Source organism: Physeter macrocephalus, chromosome 6 (genome assembly GCF_002837175.3).
Source record: "Physeter macrocephalus isolate SW-GA chromosome 6, ASM283717v5, whole genome shotgun sequence".
Classification (NCBI taxonomy): domain Eukaryota; kingdom Metazoa; phylum Chordata; class Mammalia; order Artiodactyla; family Physeteridae; genus Physeter; species Physeter macrocephalus.
In genome coordinates, this window is record NC_041219.1 from 72,430,189 (window position 1) to 72,447,107 (window position 16,919).

The 16,919-nt window shown below is 37.8% G+C and overlaps 2 protein-coding genes across 11 annotated transcripts in view; one reads left to right on the top strand and one right to left on the bottom strand.

Moving 5' to 3' along the window:
- The window catches only part of DNAI7 (dynein axonemal intermediate chain 7), an 82,143-nt gene extending 72,698 nt beyond the window's left edge, over positions 1–9,445 (bottom strand). The window contains exons 1-3 of one of the 2 annotated variants that reach the window (XM_055085511.1): positions 9,411–9,415; positions 6,981–7,032; positions 5,862–5,879 (exon numbers count right to left, since the gene is read on the bottom strand). In XM_055085511.1, coding sequence (XP_054941486.1) covers positions 5,862–5,879; positions 6,981–7,031 — 69 coding nt within the window. In that variant the 5' untranslated portion in view covers position 7,032; positions 9,411–9,415. Of the gene's footprint in view, positions 1–5,861; positions 5,880–6,980; positions 7,033–9,390 lie in introns of both variants that reach the window. The other variant, XM_007101355.2, reaches the window with a different exon arrangement.
- Positions 9,446–9,572: 127 nt separating this feature from the next.
- On the top strand, positions 9,573–16,433 carry ETFRF1 (electron transfer flavoprotein regulatory factor 1). Of its 9 annotated transcripts, none has more exons than XM_007101358.4 (4): positions 9,577–9,676; positions 9,825–9,980; positions 15,376–15,463; positions 15,542–16,433. In XM_007101358.4, the coding sequence occupies exons 3-4, from the start codon at positions 15,419–15,421 to the stop codon at positions 15,761–15,763; spliced, it is 267 nt and encodes an 88-aa protein (XP_007101420.1). In that variant the 5' UTR covers positions 9,577–9,676; positions 9,825–9,980; positions 15,376–15,418; the 3' UTR covers positions 15,764–16,433. The 9 variants fall into 9 exon arrangements, with proteins under 9 accessions (XP_007101425.1, XP_007101420.1, XP_007101426.1 ...); XM_024129330.3 differs by having other exon boundaries at positions 9,581–9,676; positions 9,830–9,980; XM_007101360.4 differs by having other exon boundaries at positions 9,586–9,722.
- The last annotated feature ends 486 nt before the right edge of the window (positions 16,434–16,919 follow it).

A 16,919-nucleotide genomic window follows, 5' to 3' on the forward strand; every position in this document is an offset into this window, starting at 1 on the left:
GTTGGTTCAGTGGGTTGTGTAGGCTTCCTGGTGGAGGGGACTAGTGCCTGTGTTCTGGTGGATGAGGCTGGATCTTGTCTTTCTGGTGGGCAGGTCCACGTCTGGTGGTGTGCTTTAGGGTTTCACCTTTATTTTTGAAAACTATTTGAGCTGATACAGAATTCTAAGTTGGCAGTTATTTACTCTCAGCACACTGAAGACATCACTCCACTGTTTTTGGCTCCCATTGTTGCTGTTATAACCACAAGTTCAAGTTTTGCCCTGTACTGCAAACGCCCTCATGAAAAAGAGTTTTAGTGCGTCCATTACTTCTTTGGTTCCTTCCTTAATTTAGGTTTTCTCCTGATAATTTCTTACTATCTTATCAGCTCTTAAGTGCCTTTAAGATGGAAGTTTTGATCTATACATATATATTTCAGTCAGCATTATTTATTGTTTCAGCAGAAAGTTTGATCCAAAAAATCTTAAGCCCCATATTACTGGAAATGGGAAAATCAAAATAATATTTTGAAAAAATTATTTCATTTTACCACTTGCTTTGATTTTAAATTGATCAAAACCTTAAAGCTACAGATTTTGCTCATTCGAAGTATTAAAAAAAAAGTCAATTTACCTAATTAGCAAAGTCCAGCCTTCAAAGTTAAACCAACTGGCCATATCATACTTACTATCACAGACAGTTTGACTTCATGTTTCTCTACAAATAAATGTGTTAATATGCATCCTCATGATAAGCTACCTCTTTTTTTTATTATAAGCCAGGTATAAGCTGATTCCATTTCCTCACACATTGTTTTAAAAGATGTAACTATTTAATGTCCTGAACTTGATACCATTTATATTTTAGGGCAAACACTGAATGTTCCATGGAAACCAGGACTCAAATTTTAGGCAACCAAAGCTTCTTTGTGAATATGCTATTCCTAAATTAAAATAGGATATAAGTATAGATATGAGCTATAGGGCCCCCCTTTTTGCCCCTTCTTTACAGTTCCATGCCTGGAGGTACTTGGGCGCCAGCCTCAATCTACTCAAATAAAATCATTTCAAAGTATTCCAAGTTCATCTATGCATTAATCAGTCTGTAAGGCATTTTTCCCTACAATCTAATCAATGTCTTTGCTATTTCATGCATTCTACAAAGTACAGTGGTTTCTGAAGAAAACATACTGATGTAAATGCAGTGATGGGTGTTTTAACAGGGTACCAGGTGTTATAACTTTTCTATAGTCTTGTACAATTTCCTAGTTTTTGCAATGAATAATACTAATTTAAATTATATGAAGTTTCAAAGGCAACTTTAAGGTGTATGTAAAAATATTAAGCTCATTTACATTTTTACTGATACCCTTAATCTTTCTTCATTAAAAAAATTAATGTTATTATTTTTGGAGTCTGAATGTTTTATCAATAAATTACACTGTGAGAGCATTTTTTTTTGCTTCATCATTTGACAATAATCTTACAAGCAATGTCACTAAATAAAGATTATTACCAGCCCCACCACTCCACACTACAAAATATAGGACATTCAGAATATCTCAATATTTCAAATGCCACATTTCACCACTTACTTGTAAGACAGACAAAAACAATTAGTCATTAGTGCTTTGATTAAAGAAAGCCTTGCCAACATGAGTGTTTTGAAATGTCCTTTAGTTTCATGGCCCAGGTTCTAGGGCAATGAAGTACAGTAAGATTTAGAATAGATGAGAGATAGACCTTTGTTTTGTAAAGCAGACGCGTACTTGCAAAAGGGGAAGATGCAATAGCAAAAGTGCAGGGCTTCAAGACAGTAGATTTTTTCCAGGAAAGAGTATGTTTTACTTTTAGAAGGAGGTTCACCTTGGTGTAAAGACTTCTGACCTACACTGATGCAACAGTTTCCTAACTGGTCCTCCTACTTCTACTCTTGCTTCCCTACGGCGAATTCTCCACTGACCATTTAAAGATATAAATCAGATCATGTCACTCCTCTGCTTACAACTCTCCCACACTCAGAATAAAACCCAGACGTTTCACCATGGCCTACTTGGCTAAGAATTGGCTCCTACTTATCTCCCCCAACCCTTCTGCCCACCCCTCAACCTTCATCATCCCTCCACCTCATATTTAATCTTTCACTTCAACTTTTTTCACTCTATTCTAACCACCAAGGTCATTCCCAACTATGGGTCTTTGCGAAAACTGTTTCTTCTGCCTAGAATGCTCATTTCATCCGGGTTTCTTCTCAAACTTTGGTTCTTTAATCACCATTATAACATTATACCCTACCCCACATTTCCTACTGAACCCTTTCTTGGTTTTCTGCACATTCAAAGCAATCTGAAATTATATTTTTTCTTCACCTCCCCTCCCCAGAAAGAATGTAAGCTTCATGAAATGAAATCACTCTCTTGAAGATATATCTGCACCCTCATGTGCACTGCAACATTATTCACAGTAGCCAAGACATGAAAACAACCTAAGTGGTGTCTATCCACAGATGAATGAATAAAGAAAATGTGATATATATATATATAAAATATATAATATTATGGGACAAATTGGAATAATATATATATTATTATATATATTATAATATAATATATATTACATATTAATACAATATTATATATTATATATTATAAATATTATATTGTATATATTATATATATATAATGGAATATTATTCAGTCACAAAAAAAGAAGATCTTATTTGCAACAACACAGATGAACCTGGAGGGCATTATGATAAGTTAAATAAGTCAGAGAATGACAAATACTGCATGATCTCACTTATACGTGGAGTCTAAAAAAGCCAAACTCATAAAAACAGAGAGTAAATTGGTAATTGCCAGGGGCTGGGAATGGGGGAAATGGAGAGGTGTTGGTCAAAGGGCACAAACTTCCAGTTATTAAAATGAATAAGTTCTGAGGCTCTAATGTACAGCATGGTGACTACAGTTAACAATACTGTATTGTATACTTGAAAGTGGCTAAGACAGTTGATCTTAAATGTCCTCAACACACATGGGTACACACATAAAACGGTAATTATGTGAGGTGATGGATGTATTAACCAACCTTATTTTGGTAATCATTTCATAAAACATACATATGTCAAATCATCACATTGTATACTTTGAAACTTATAATACAATGTTATACGTCAATTATATCTTAATAAAGCTGGGAAAAAAGAATGTAAGTTTCATGAGGACAGGGACTCTGTCTTGCTGCTGTACTCTAATTGCCTAGAATACTGCTAAATCAATGAAACAACTATTTTTCCATATGTTTGCAAGGCCTTGTATACAAGGATCTTCATTTCTACCTTGTTTGTAGTGGTGAAAAACAGGGCCAATATAAAAAGCATAGATATACTTTCAATGGAATGTGATACAGCTGTGAAAAGAAGTGATATAATCTCAATGTGCTGAAACAAAAAAAAGTCCCCAAGACATATTTACTCCATAGAATCTATGATGCCATCAGATGTAAGATGCACATTTAAATTATTGATATTATACCAAAAAAGGAAATGCCCAACATGTGAATGTAAAAGGAAATGCCTGTATATAGCTGAATATTAGGTAAACACAAATGAACCTACAATACAGAAAGATACAACAAGGAAACCTGCATAGCTCAATCCTGAAAAATGAATAGAATGAAGAAAAAAAAAATCCCTGAAAATTTAAACCACAAGTCAGTTAATGTGGATTTGCAGTCTGACTCATACTATTAGTGCGGTCCAAAAACTCTCAGGAAGAGAATTTAAAGTATTAGGTTGGTAGTAAGGCCAAGTGACTGACAGAAGCAAACATCTCTGGAGGAAATAGATGTCAATTCAGGACTACAATGATTGTAAGTTATTATCAACCATAAAACATATCTCAATTTCAGTCATGTTAAAATGTGAAAAGGTGAGTATACTAGAATTAATAAAATGCAACATCATCAAGTGAAAACTAGAAGGTGCAGAATACTCCCATTATGTGGGGAGAAAACGGGTGTGTGTGTGTGTGTGTGTGTGTGTGTGTGTACTTTTTAATGATTAGAAAATGAATGAAAAGATTTGCAGTGGTTCTTATAGTCTTGGCTAGGAGGAACTTTTACATTTTTATGCTATTTTAATTTTGTACCATATGTGTTTATTACTTTTTTCCCTTAAAATAAAACTTTAAGAAATCAGAAATAAAATATATCTTTCCATGTTTTTTTTAACCATACTGTAATTCCCTTTACAGGCTCACCTCAACCCCAAACCATAATCTTTAAGAATGGAAATAATTAAAAAGTGAGTAATTTTTTCCTTATGTTTGGTTTCAAATTTCACAGGATGACTCTCACCATTCTTTCAGGGAAACAACAATATGAAGAAAATAATCCAAATGTATTTATTTAGCACCCATACATCCATGGTTAAGTACCAAAGTCATTAGAACAATAAGTTTTCAGATTTAAAACAATGCCTCTAAGATTTCACAATCTAAAGCTGAAAATGAATGCCCACACGAACTAATAAACTATTGTAGACAAACATATATATGATTGTAGTCCTCCAGAATACTTCCCCTGTAAGAATGTGCCCAGAGCCTTCATAAATTTTGTTCAGCTATTTATATCCACAGTCCCTAAAACAGTATCAGGTTGGTAGTGGGTTCAAGTGACTGAGAAAAGCAAACAGATGGCACTCAATAGCATTTCTGAAGAAATGTTGAATTGTATAAATATTGAATGCACATTTATATACGCATTTCTTCTTAAATAATCAAGGGCCCAAGTGTTTTAAAGTAGTGGTAGGGTAAATGGGGTTTCACATATTCATTCAACAAATATTGATTGAATTTCTACTACGTGCCAGACTAAATGCTATGGACACAAAAATTAATACGACATGCTCTTGACCTTGAACAGCACATAATGATAAATCATTACAATAAATGACAGGCATTATAATTGAGGTATGGACAAATTCATGTGCTATGAGAACACAGAGAGTATAACTGATTCCATAAGAGAAAATGGTGAGGAAATTAACAGAGTAGTGACTTTTCAGATATGCCTTCATGCTGGCATTCCAAACCGAAATCCCTATTGGGACCAGGTAGGTAAATAATGTAAGGGATTTGGTCATAGTCTGGATGACAGCAAACTGAAGAATGTATGCATTTCCCAAAGGGGTAGATGCTACTTAGTCTAGCCAACTGTTCCCTTATAGGACTGTAGGTCCAATGTTATCAGGTTTCCAATTTTTCAAGAATAGGTGGAAATCACATTTTTGCATGAAACTACTTTGGCAACTGATTAAAAAAAAACTTTTAGATCAAATGAACTATGTCTATGTTTGCCAGTCAAGAGATAATAATCTCTGCTTTCAGGTATAAATCTACTAAGAAGAGAGAAAAAGTTATTTGAAACACCCCTTAATGAACTCAAATTTTTACAAAGCACAGAAAAATTCAGTACGTGTTACCATGAAACCCATTTAAAGACATATTATCCTAGGGTTCGCTTTTAAGTCACATAAGGTTTTAGAACTAAATTTTTATGTGTTTATCTGAAATGAAGAAAAGTGTTCCTAATCCAAAATATTCTAGAGAGCAAGTAATAAAAAACCCTCAAATCTAGACACAAGTAAAAATTAAAAGGTATTTTAAAAACTCTTTGTGAAATTAGAACTATCTTTTTATGTCAAATTTGAAATACGTCCTGTTATTGTAAGGGATTATTCCATGATTTAAATAGTATTTAAATGTCTAAAAACTAAGCTTAGTAAACTCTCTAAACTATAATAAAACTACTGGAAAACGTTTAAAAATTGTTTGTACAATGTCAGTGCTTTAAAACTATTTTGAGAAATAATTTCCACCTACCTTTTTTGCTTTGGGACCCTAAAAGTTGGAAAAACAAAAGAATTGATAAATTTAAAAAATAATTCAGACATTTAAACAAAAGTATCCTGATTACCTAGCATATTAAAGTTAGGAGAAGCTGGGTAAAGAGTATAAGGGAACTCTCTGTACCCTCTATGCAACTTTTCTGTAAATCTAAAATCATCTCAAAATAAAAAAGTTTTTTTAGAAAAGAATTCAGACAAAACTACAAGCAAGTCTAGGAAAGACTAAGATAGTTCATCCACTGAAGCATCTTTTGTAAGTAGATTTTACACTCTTTCTTACGACGATCAATGATCCATGTTTAACGAAATGCCCGATCACGAAACAGAGCACCAGTCAAAAAGGCACTAGTTTAAAGGGTTCTAAAGAAGAAGAAATCACTGACATTAGTATTGGTACTAATGTCAAGCTTGAAAGTGTGGGAATGAGCTCATATTATAAAGAAACAATCTTTCTGTAAAGTTAGATTGCTGATTTTATAGAAAGAGAACCAGTAATTTAAAACAGGCAAAACTATGACAAAATGATTCTATTCAGCAATGTGTCCTAAAGCAGATCTATGCTTTTTTGGATTTTGGAAAGTACAGTATTTCAATCAATATTTACAAGTAGTTTTTAGTAACAGTTCTTGTAATGTCCTGATTTAGCCCATGTGTTCATTAGATTTCTGGAATTTGTAGGGGACCATGTGACTATAAGATCATACACTTGCCACATTTGATGACTTGTACAGGAGAAGTTAGTGGTTCAAGCCATAAGGTTATCACTGTATAAAATATAAATGTTAAAACTGACACAAAGCAGTAGCTTATATCTTCGTAAAAAGTGCATATATTTCACTAATTTGTTCAGCAGGTATTTATTAATGATTTACACACAAAGCACTCTGAGATGCTGGAGATGATATGAATAATAATGGAGACTTGGCTCTCATAACTTTTACAAATATGTTTTATTTTTTATCATATTTGCTATCAATTAATAGTTAACATGCTTCCATCTTGAAATAACTACTATACAGCAGAATAGGTAAACAGCATTGGCCCAGTTCCCAAGTAGCCACATTTTTAAGGTGGGGGAATTGTCATTTCTCACCAGTGCTTTTAATGTGATGCAGGTTGAGTTTACGTACATATCCTCATCCATCCTGCAAATCATAAGAGCATCATGTAGTAGAGAAGTTCTCAAAGTTACGAGGGCGTAAGAATCACCTAGGATGCTTGTTAAAATGCATATTCCTGGGCTAAAAGTGTACACACTCACTTCTCTCTCCCCATTGTAATTCAGTTCATGTTATTGGTTGAATTGTGGCCCCTCAAAATTCATACATTAAAGTCCTATCTCCCAGTATCTCTGAATTTTACCTTATTTGGAAAGAGGGTCCTTGCTGATGTAGTTAAATTAAGATGAGGTCATACTGGAATAGGGTGGATCTCTGATCCAACATGACTGGCGTCCTTGTTAAAAAAGGGGAAATTTGGACACAGACACACACACAGGGAGAACGCCAGTGAAGAATGAGGTAATGCTTCCACAAGCCAAGAAGTACCAGAAGCTGGCACCTGCACGAGGAGCATAACCCTGACAACACCTTGAACTTGGACTGCCAGCCTCTAGAACTGTGAAACCATAAGTCTCTATTGTTTAAGCCAGTTAGCTTGTGGTATGTTGTTACTTGGCAGCCTTAGGAAACTAATAATGTAGATCTGGAGTCCAGTCTGTTCCTGGAATTTGCATTTTAACTGGTATTCCAGGTTTATTAGAGGCAAATTTTCCAGAAACCACATTTTGAGAAAGATTCCTAGAGGCATCTAAGAACAAGAAACTTATGTACTGACTGGAAGATAATAAATAGGTGCTTATTGTTCCCTTAAGTTATCAGCAGTTTTCAGTCCACTTAAAATCCATTTACTTTCTAGTCTCCCTGACATGAATGCTCTCCATGCCCTATTTCTTCTCATCACTTCTGGTAAATTCATAATCATACTTTAAAACACAGCTTGAAAAGCACTGCTCTTCCCTTCCTGTTCCCATCCCCTCTCCTGACCCAATTTCAACACTTCCAACTTTGCGATATTCCATTGTAGTCACTTCAATTATTACAGTTATAAAACTGTATTGTACTTAATTTGCTGTCTTCCATACCAGGGAGAGATGGTAATTTTCACCTTTGTGTCCTTGGCTTCAGCCTAGTGCCAAGCACAAAGAACATGCTCCAGGGCTTCCCTGGTGGCGCAGTGGTTAAGAATCCGCCTGCCAATGCAGGGCACACGGGTTCAAGCCCTGGTCTGGGAAGATCCCACATGCTGCGGAGCAGCTAAGCCCCTGTGCCACAACTACTGAGCCTGCGCTCTAGAGCCCATGAGCCACAACTACTGAGCCCATGTGCCACAACCACTGAAGCCTGCACGCCTAGAGCCCGTGCTCCACAACGAGAAGCCACGGCAATGAGAAGCCCGCACACCGCACGAAGAGTAGCCCCTGCTTGCCACAACTAAAGAAAGCCTGTGCGCAGCAATGAAGACCCAATGCAGCCAAAAATAAATAAATAATTTTTTTTAAAAAAAGAACATGCTCCATATTTTCCCTTAATCAACGAATTAAATAATTAACTAATTAAATTTTCCACTTCCTCTGGTTTAAATCATAGAAGATGGAAATTACGTTTAAGAAAATGGGAAATGAGGGCTTCCCCTGGTGGCGCAGTGGCTGAGAGTCCGCCCGCCGATGCAGGGGACACGGGTTCGTGCCCCGGTCCGGGAACATCCCACATGCCGCGAAGCGGCTGGGCCCGTGAGCCATGGCCGCTGAGCCTGCGCGTCCAGAACCTGTGCTCCGCAACGCGAGAGACCACAACAGTGAGAGGCCCGCGTACAGAAAAAAAAAAAAAAAAGAAAATGGTAAATGAGAACATCTTATAGCTACACGTTGGCCTGTGTTCTTGGAGAAGATATGACAGCTGAGGAGTGCAGAAAAACAAAACAAGAAGCTTTATCATACTTAATAAACACAGGGAAGGTTGCATACCCTGAATTACGAAACAATTCAAATTTCCACAAAAGACCACACAAAATAACCTGTCAAAGCAGAGTAAATTGAAAAAGCTTTTAATTAATTGATGAGGAGGCAAAAAAACACATTTCCGCCAAGCTGCAATAAAAAAGCAATTTCATGGGAATGTCTATCACTATTGGAAGTTACTAAATTGAGACCGATATTTAAATTTAGCAAGAGGTCGAGGTTTTAAGATATCATCTGACCGCACTGATCATTCCCCGTTTGCAGAAACTGGTTTTTACTCCCACCTGTACGCCGGAGCCTGGACAGAAGGCCACAGATTTGGGGAAGGTCCTTCCCCCACCTCCCACCCAAGGGTATGGCCTCTTTCCTAAACCGACTCGCTCCCCTCTGATAAAATATGACAAGCTCTTGTTACATCATTTAACACAGTGCAGGAGAATCAATGCTCGCCCCTCCACCCGGCTCCCCCACCTTCCCTGCTCACCATGCTGAAACAGACACTACCTCAGTAGTCGACCAAGTCGGAGCTCAGGGTTGTGAGGACAAACGCTCCCGGGTTGTCAAGACGACAAGCCCCGCCCACTGGCGCCAAGGCGGAAGCGGAGATCCGCGCGTCTCGGTCCGCGCAGTCGCACTGGGGTTCTTCCGGGCGGCGTCCCGCCCCCTTCCGACAGGTTGCCCCACCCACTTCCGCCGCCCAGCCTCGGTCGACTGCCGCAGGAGTCGGACCGTGAGGAGATTTTTTACGGCTGCCGCGTGCCGGAAAGTGCGTGAGTGCCGGGCCCGAGCGTTTTATTCTGTTTTCCGAATCCTGAGGTCTGGAGGCGGTGAAGTATGCCCTGGGGGAGGACCAGCGGGTGTGGGAAACGGTTTCTGCGCGTCTTCCGACGTTGACAGTCCCTCTCCCTATTTCCCTAGAGTAGCTGGGACGAATCTTTCTGTGCGGTTTCGAGAAGGAAGGGGACCGCCGGCTACGCGACTGTCAGTCGAGTGACTGACACCGGGTCGGCTGCCTGGGCCGCCACCGCTTAGACCAGCGTGGGGCGGGGCTCGATTGGCAGTTTAGAAAAAGAGGTAAATAAATTGGCTCCCAGAGGGTTATTTCGAAATTAATAACCTTCGGATTCGTCTCCCTGCACCTGGTTCTGTTTACTTCCTGGGCACGCAAGGTATATACCGTTTTTCCTTAGAGGCGCTCTAAACAAGAACTGGAAATGATTTGAAGCAGTTCCTGGGTAAAGTGTACCTTACAGGTGGCGGTCTCTGAGACCCAGCAAGACTCGCTAAATTATGTGCCCAGGGTCAAGGTCACAGATTAATTGTACCAACCGGTAGCACAACCCTTCGAATGTCGGTCTCCCCGCATGAAACTCTGGCAATTTAGACCAACAGGAAAACTAGAAGAAATTAAGAGATTGAGAAATTAAGGTCCTTCCAAAGCCTGTCTGAATTCTCTGTGATTTTACATCTAAACCCTGTTTTAGCCTGACAAGACATGAAATGCTTTCAAATTATTGCCACCATTTCTCATCTCTGAATTCTCATTTTATAATGCGCTGTCCCTTGCACTTTCATTGATTAAAGGTATTATTAGTAAATAAGTATTACTGACTGAGCTGGTCTTTGTGGGTTTAAGTGTTATTCTCCCCACAGAAATCCAGACTGTGTCATAGCTATAACATCTCGCCTCCACATCCCTGGTAGCAAGATTAAAACGTCTTGACGTCGACTTCATATAGAGTTCTGAAGCTGTGTGGTGTGGAACTAAGCTTTTGTTTTAGTTTTTCAGCCAAGCTACTAATATTTATGATACAAAAGCTCAGTCAACTCTGATGCGGGTAAGGAGGTGTGATTGTAATCACAAATAACTTTAAAATGGTGGGCTTCTAGAGGAGAGACTTGCTCAAGTTCTCATTCCACCACCTTCCCTCCTAGGGAGAAGGATTTGCTATGGATGTGTTAAAACAGGCTGGACTGTGTTCTAGGAGGCCACTGTGCTATGAGATTATACCAGTGAGCTTGTTTAGTTCTTCTCTACTACTTCTCTTACCAGCTGCATAAGAAGGCCCATTTCCTGTTCTCTTTGTTACCTTCAGACAGGTGTAGTCCCTCCCCCATATGAACATACACAGCCATCTCCTTTCAACTCACTTTTATAATCTGGCTTCTAGGTAGGCCTAGACCAAGCAGTATACCAGCTTTTGGGGGCAAGCTCTCTTGCCACCTGCTTCTTGGATTATGTATCCTTTGGTGCTGCAAGTGTATTGGGATAAATTTGTGTGTGAAGCTTTTTAGGCTTAACTACTTTGCGGAAATGTGCTTCATCTGTTTGAGTCAAGTCAGAACTTCATGGAGAACACTGACTAATAACAGCTCTAGACACCATAACCCCTAGTTAAATGACAGTTCTCACTTAACCCAGAACTGGAGGTAGTTAGGTCTTACCTCCTTAGCCCACAAGTCATTGGGAAAGAGCTATCAGTGTGGATTTTATGCCCATCCCCATCCAGATTTTCAGGATGATGGGGGACTTTTCTCAGTCCCTAACTCGTTTGGCTCTCTACAAAGAACAGTAACCTCCATGAATTCATGCAGGGTTAAGGAGCAGCCCCAGGTCCCTGCTGCATTTAAATTGTTCACCATCTCTGAACCCAAGGAAACCTATTTCTCCCAAAGGCTAAAATAAACTGAAATGCCTGAAGGTCAGCATGCAATAATAAAAAACTTCCTTAACTCATAAAGTAACATATCAAAGAATGGGACAAGCTTACCTTAGTCACAGCAGCTACTTTTTTGCTGGGCAGGTCCTTTATTATGTATAATTTGTAAAAAGGGCAACAGCTGAAGGGGATGATTTAAGCCACATTTCTAAAAAGTTTTACAAATTACAAATTGTGAATTAAATAGAGCTATGCTCTTTGCCAGGAATTAAACAGCTTATAATTTGCAGTTTTAAATTACATCTAATGTAGATTTAATTTACAATTATTTTAAAAGCACAAGGTTCTTAAGAGTCATCAGTCTTCAGTAAGATTAAAACACACGAAAAATGGCTCTCAGCAAAAAAAAAATTTTTTTAATGAAATTTGGTGTTGATGTACCCGGTTAAATACACTCATCTAATTTCACTCCCTTCCAAAATCACTAAATCTTCAGTAAACCGATTTAAAAATAAAAGAAAAATAGAAGAGGAGATGACAACAGTAAAACTTTAGAAGCTGCAAAACAGATGAATGTGACCTAGCACACTAGAAAAGCCCAATTTATACTGCATAATGCTCAAAAGGCACTGGAACAGGGCCACTGTAATTGGAAATGAAGAATGAAGTAAATCAGAGAGGATTAAGTGAAAGCTATTTGAAAACCACCCCTAAGTGTCTGCACCCCTCACTCCCACAGAAGACTGGAGGTTTATTTCTGGACAAAATAATACTAGTCTGTGGAGTGGGGTGTCCTCAGGCATACTAAGTACACCAAAACCATACTGGAAGCAGATTAGGTGAGTTTGGGCATACATAATGCTGAATGCAAGGCCCTGGTTCCTCTTCTACTTCTTAATGTTACATTAGCAAATGCTCAGAAGATTGGAAGACTTTTCTCTGGAGAATCTGACCAGCCGAGGAGAACCGTCTAAGATACTAACATCAGAGGTTCCCCGATAAAGGGCCCACTCAGATCACCCTAAGTAAAGCCCAAAGTCCCTAAGCTGCAACCATGTATGCAGATCTTCTAAAAAGTTTTTTTTGTCCTTTCATTTGTAGGAGCAGATTGAAAAGGACTACCTTTTCTGGAGGAAAGCTCAGAAGTGATAACAGACAAAAGCAGAAAAATAGCAATTTGGAGGAAAACAAGAAAGCTAGTATTAATGAACTCGAAAAAATTGCTCTGCTACATTGTATGCTTGCAATGTGAGCTAACTCATAAATTATTAGTAAACAGGAGAAGTATACAAGTATTAACATGGAAATAATGTTGGCTCCTATGTGATTTTTTTTCCCTAAGAAAGAGGAGCCAGAGAAGCAGATTTATAAACTTCAGCAAGAAATTGTCTTCACTTAGTTGCTGTACTGGCAGCAGGAGCCTTTCAAGTATGTTTGTAAAAAAATTTAAAAAGTGCTCACCCCCAGGGCTCCCTCCTTAGAGAGGTATACCCTGTTTTTTGCAACTGTTGACCTGGTTACAGTTGAATCATCTATCCTGACCACTGATTGGCAGCCTTGTGGTTTAGGTAACTCTCTCCTTCCACATGTACCTGAGTATCTCCCAGCCCTACTCTTAGCATTTTGCTAGCATATATATATCTACACTATTTTTTAAACAGTTTTACTAAGGTATAATTGATATACACTAAGCTACAATTATTAAGCATAAATACAATTTGATAAATTTGACACATGCCTACACCTCACCCCAAGCAGGATAAACATATCCGTTATCCCCAAGGATTTCCTCCTGCCTCTTTTGATACCGTCCTGCTCTCCAGCCTCCCACTCCCATTCACAGACTATTATTTTCGAGCATTTTAAACACCTCTGTGGTATCCTCCAGCTATGCTGAGAGCAGTCTGTCCCAGATTAGCTCTCCAGGCACCAATTTCTGTTGTTTTATTAGTGCTCCATTTACTGTTGTATATGATTTGAGTGGTATGCCCCAAGCCTATCCCCCCCCCAATAAAGTTATTTTTAATGTTTATGTAAGAGGAAATGTTTTTCTGGACTACATATACTTATGTCTCAAAGTACCTCCCACAAAATACTAATTTCAAAGGGAAAAAAGTAACTGAGGAGAGTCTTGACAAACACCACCTTTATCAAGTGATCAAAATTAACATCAACCATAATGGAACAAATGGGAATTGTGTCCACCTAATAGAATGCAGTGAAATGAACAAAGCATCGTGTCTAATATTTTTGCCCAAACTACATAAGCTGAATCTAGCCATGACTTAACATCAAAATGAGACACATTTCTGCAAAATAAATGGCCTGTGTTCTTCACAAATGTCAGGTTCATGAAAAACAAGGAAATTCAAAGGAATTTTTTCAGATTGAAGGCTAGAGACTTGAAAATTAAGTGCAGTGTGTAATCATGGATTGGATACTTCTGCTATAAAGGGCATCTTTGGGACAACTGCCAAAACTTGGGGTTGTGGATTCGATGGTAGTAATGTAACAGTGTTTGTTAATTTCCTGATTCTGATGGTTGTATTGTGCTGCAGGAAAACATCCTTGTTCCTAGGAAATACATTCTAAAGCTGTGCTGTCCAGTATGGTAGCAATGAAGCCATTGGTACCTATAAGCGCTTCTGGCATGACACATTGAAATAATATTTTGGATATAAACAATATAAGAGTAATTTCACCTGCTTTATTTTTTAATATGGGCTACCAAAAAACATAAAATTACATGGGCGGGCTGCACTGTGTTTCTGTCGGACGGCACTGCAAAGTGTTCAGGCTGATTTGATACCGGGTTAGCAACTTATTCTCAAATAGTTCAGGAAAAAAAATGTTCTTAGTAGTACTAAGCTGCAACTTTTCTCCAAGATGGAATGAAATTATTTCAAAATAAAAATTACATTAATGAGGGACATAAAAAAGTATAAGAGTCTTTTTAGGTCAATAGGAAAATGGGCATCACGGAACTTTAAAGGTGGCTTTAAATGACGTTAACATTTGGGGCCTATCATGAGCTGAACGCTTATGATGTTAGGATTTTAAGACTGAGCCACCACAGCCGTCACAAGTATTGGGAATTATTTTCTGGTGAGGCTATCATGGTGCCTTTATGGAGCCGCCTCTCCCTAGCAGTACGAACCAAGTACACATAAAGAAGCTTATCTGTCCCACTGGATGTCGCCGGCTCCTCGTGTAGCCCCTTATGGGTTGTTCACTTGGCCTCTTCACCACCGATCTTACTGCCCATCTCTTGTTAGTTGTGAACCTGCTTGACCCTCACACCCAGTTTTGCCTCTTTAGCCTTTCTTAGGAGGGTACTCTTGATTTGATCAGGCCTCTTCCCAGTTTCCTGTTTTAGCCTTGCCTTGAAAGCAGGGTAAAGGTAATTCTCCTTCTAACAAGAAAACTGAGGCTCAGAAAGGATAAGTAACCTGTACAACACTATGCAGCTGGGATTCAAATCTAGTTCTAATTCATTCCACTCGGGTATACAAGGAGGTACACCTACATATCCAGCTTTGACAATCCATTTTCTCTAGTTATCCTGTTTCCTTCATATAACTTATCACAATTCATGATATTTGTAGTATACTACCCTCTGGAGATGTTCTGTGAGTGCAGGTATCTTGTCTGACACATTCATAGCTACATCTCAGTGCCTGGAACATAAAAGTGCTTAATAAATATTTATTGAATGAAAAAAAAGGGTACCATTTTACCAATGTGTAAAATCCTTTTTCTTTCTTAAGACTACAATGCAGTTATTTGTAAAAATTTGTCTTTTTCTTTAGGTCCATTAAATACAAAAGTGAATACTTTCCATGATACGGGCAAATGGCCAGTTCTTTAAGAGGAGAAGTACTGAATCTTTATAAAAATGTAAGTAATTATGTTGCCAATTTTATAAATGTTATATGACATAGATTGTTTAGAAATATATAATCTTTCTTTTTTAAGCTGCTGTATCTTGGACGAGACTATCCAAAAGGAGCAGACTATTTTAAAAGGCGTCTGAAGAGTGTTTTCCTTAAAAACAAAGATGTGAAGGACCCAGAGAAGATCAAAGAACTTATTGAACAGGGCCAATTTGTAATGAAAGAACTAGAAGCATTATACTTCCTTAAGAAATACAGAGCTATGAAACAACGCTATTACTCAGATACCAACAAAACTAACTGATCACTATTACTATAATTTGAAAATCAGTGCCAGCTGTTTATGTATACCAGCTACTACAAAAATAATTCTAAAATGTCAAGATAATACATTTTGTTAAAAATACCTTACTGAACTAAAATAGGTTTCCACTTCTGTTCAAACTGAGAGCTTTATCAGCAACCTTTATGCTCAATTTTTATACTAAAATAGCAATTTAACTATATGCTGCCAACTACCAATTAAAACTTGATGCACCCAATTTTGAATGAAAATATACTTAATTTCTAATAAATTTTTGCCAATTCTTAGCCCATCTCTGCATTTTACTGAAAAAAGAATGCCATTTAATACACATTTAAGTAAGCAAAATAATTTCTTGCAAGTTTATTCCCCTTAACTTTTGAAGGAGTTCCTTATTTTTGACCCCATTTGGTACATTAACAGCACAGAGTCAAGGTTCACTGCAAAAGAATGATTGATTTAAGTGCAGTTAGTAGAAATAATAAGTATAGAGTAAGATTACTTCTGAACTCGAAACAGCCTGCCAGCAACTGGCATCAAATATATATACCTATCTAATTATTTCCATTATTAATTTTTGCCACTGGCTGCCTTTGGGCCTTAAAACAAATCACCCATTGTGTATCAATTACCTTCTTCAATAAAAAGTAATAAATAATGTTATTCTATTCTTCTGTCATAAAGGCAGATTTGTTTTGCATCCACTTCTAAACGAGTTAACATGGCACAGGACCTAAACCTAATGTGGTTTCAGGCAAACACTTTAAACCTTTACATAATGTTCACAGCACCTTTCATAAATAAAGAATATATCCAACTTACAAGCTGCAAAAAAAGATTTACTAATATACTATAGCGTCTGTGGCTTATAAACTACCCCATATCAATTATGGGGCTAATGTTTCAAATTTCCATCAAGTACACACTACTGGGAACTCCCTGGCGGTCCACTGGGTAGGACTTGGCACTTTCACTGCTGTGGCCCAGGTTTGATCCCTGGTCGGGGAACTAAGATCCACAAGCTGTGTGGCACGGCCAAAAAATAAATAAATAATTAATTAAAAATTTTAAAAAAGAGTACATACTATGATAGTCACCATAACTATTTTTATTACATTACAATAATTAGGAGCAGTACAGTTCATGACAAAAATAT

Excerpts from the sequence above, each read along its gene's own strand:
- ETFRF1 (XM_007101363.4), top strand. The coding sequence starts at position 15,419 with ATGGCCAGTTCTTTAAGAGGAGAAGTACTGAATCTTTATAAAAAT. Across the intron at positions 15,464-15,541 it reads TACTGAATCTTTATAAAAAT|CTGCTGTATCTTGGACGAGA; the intron begins GTAAGTAATTAT and ends TTCTTTTTTAAG.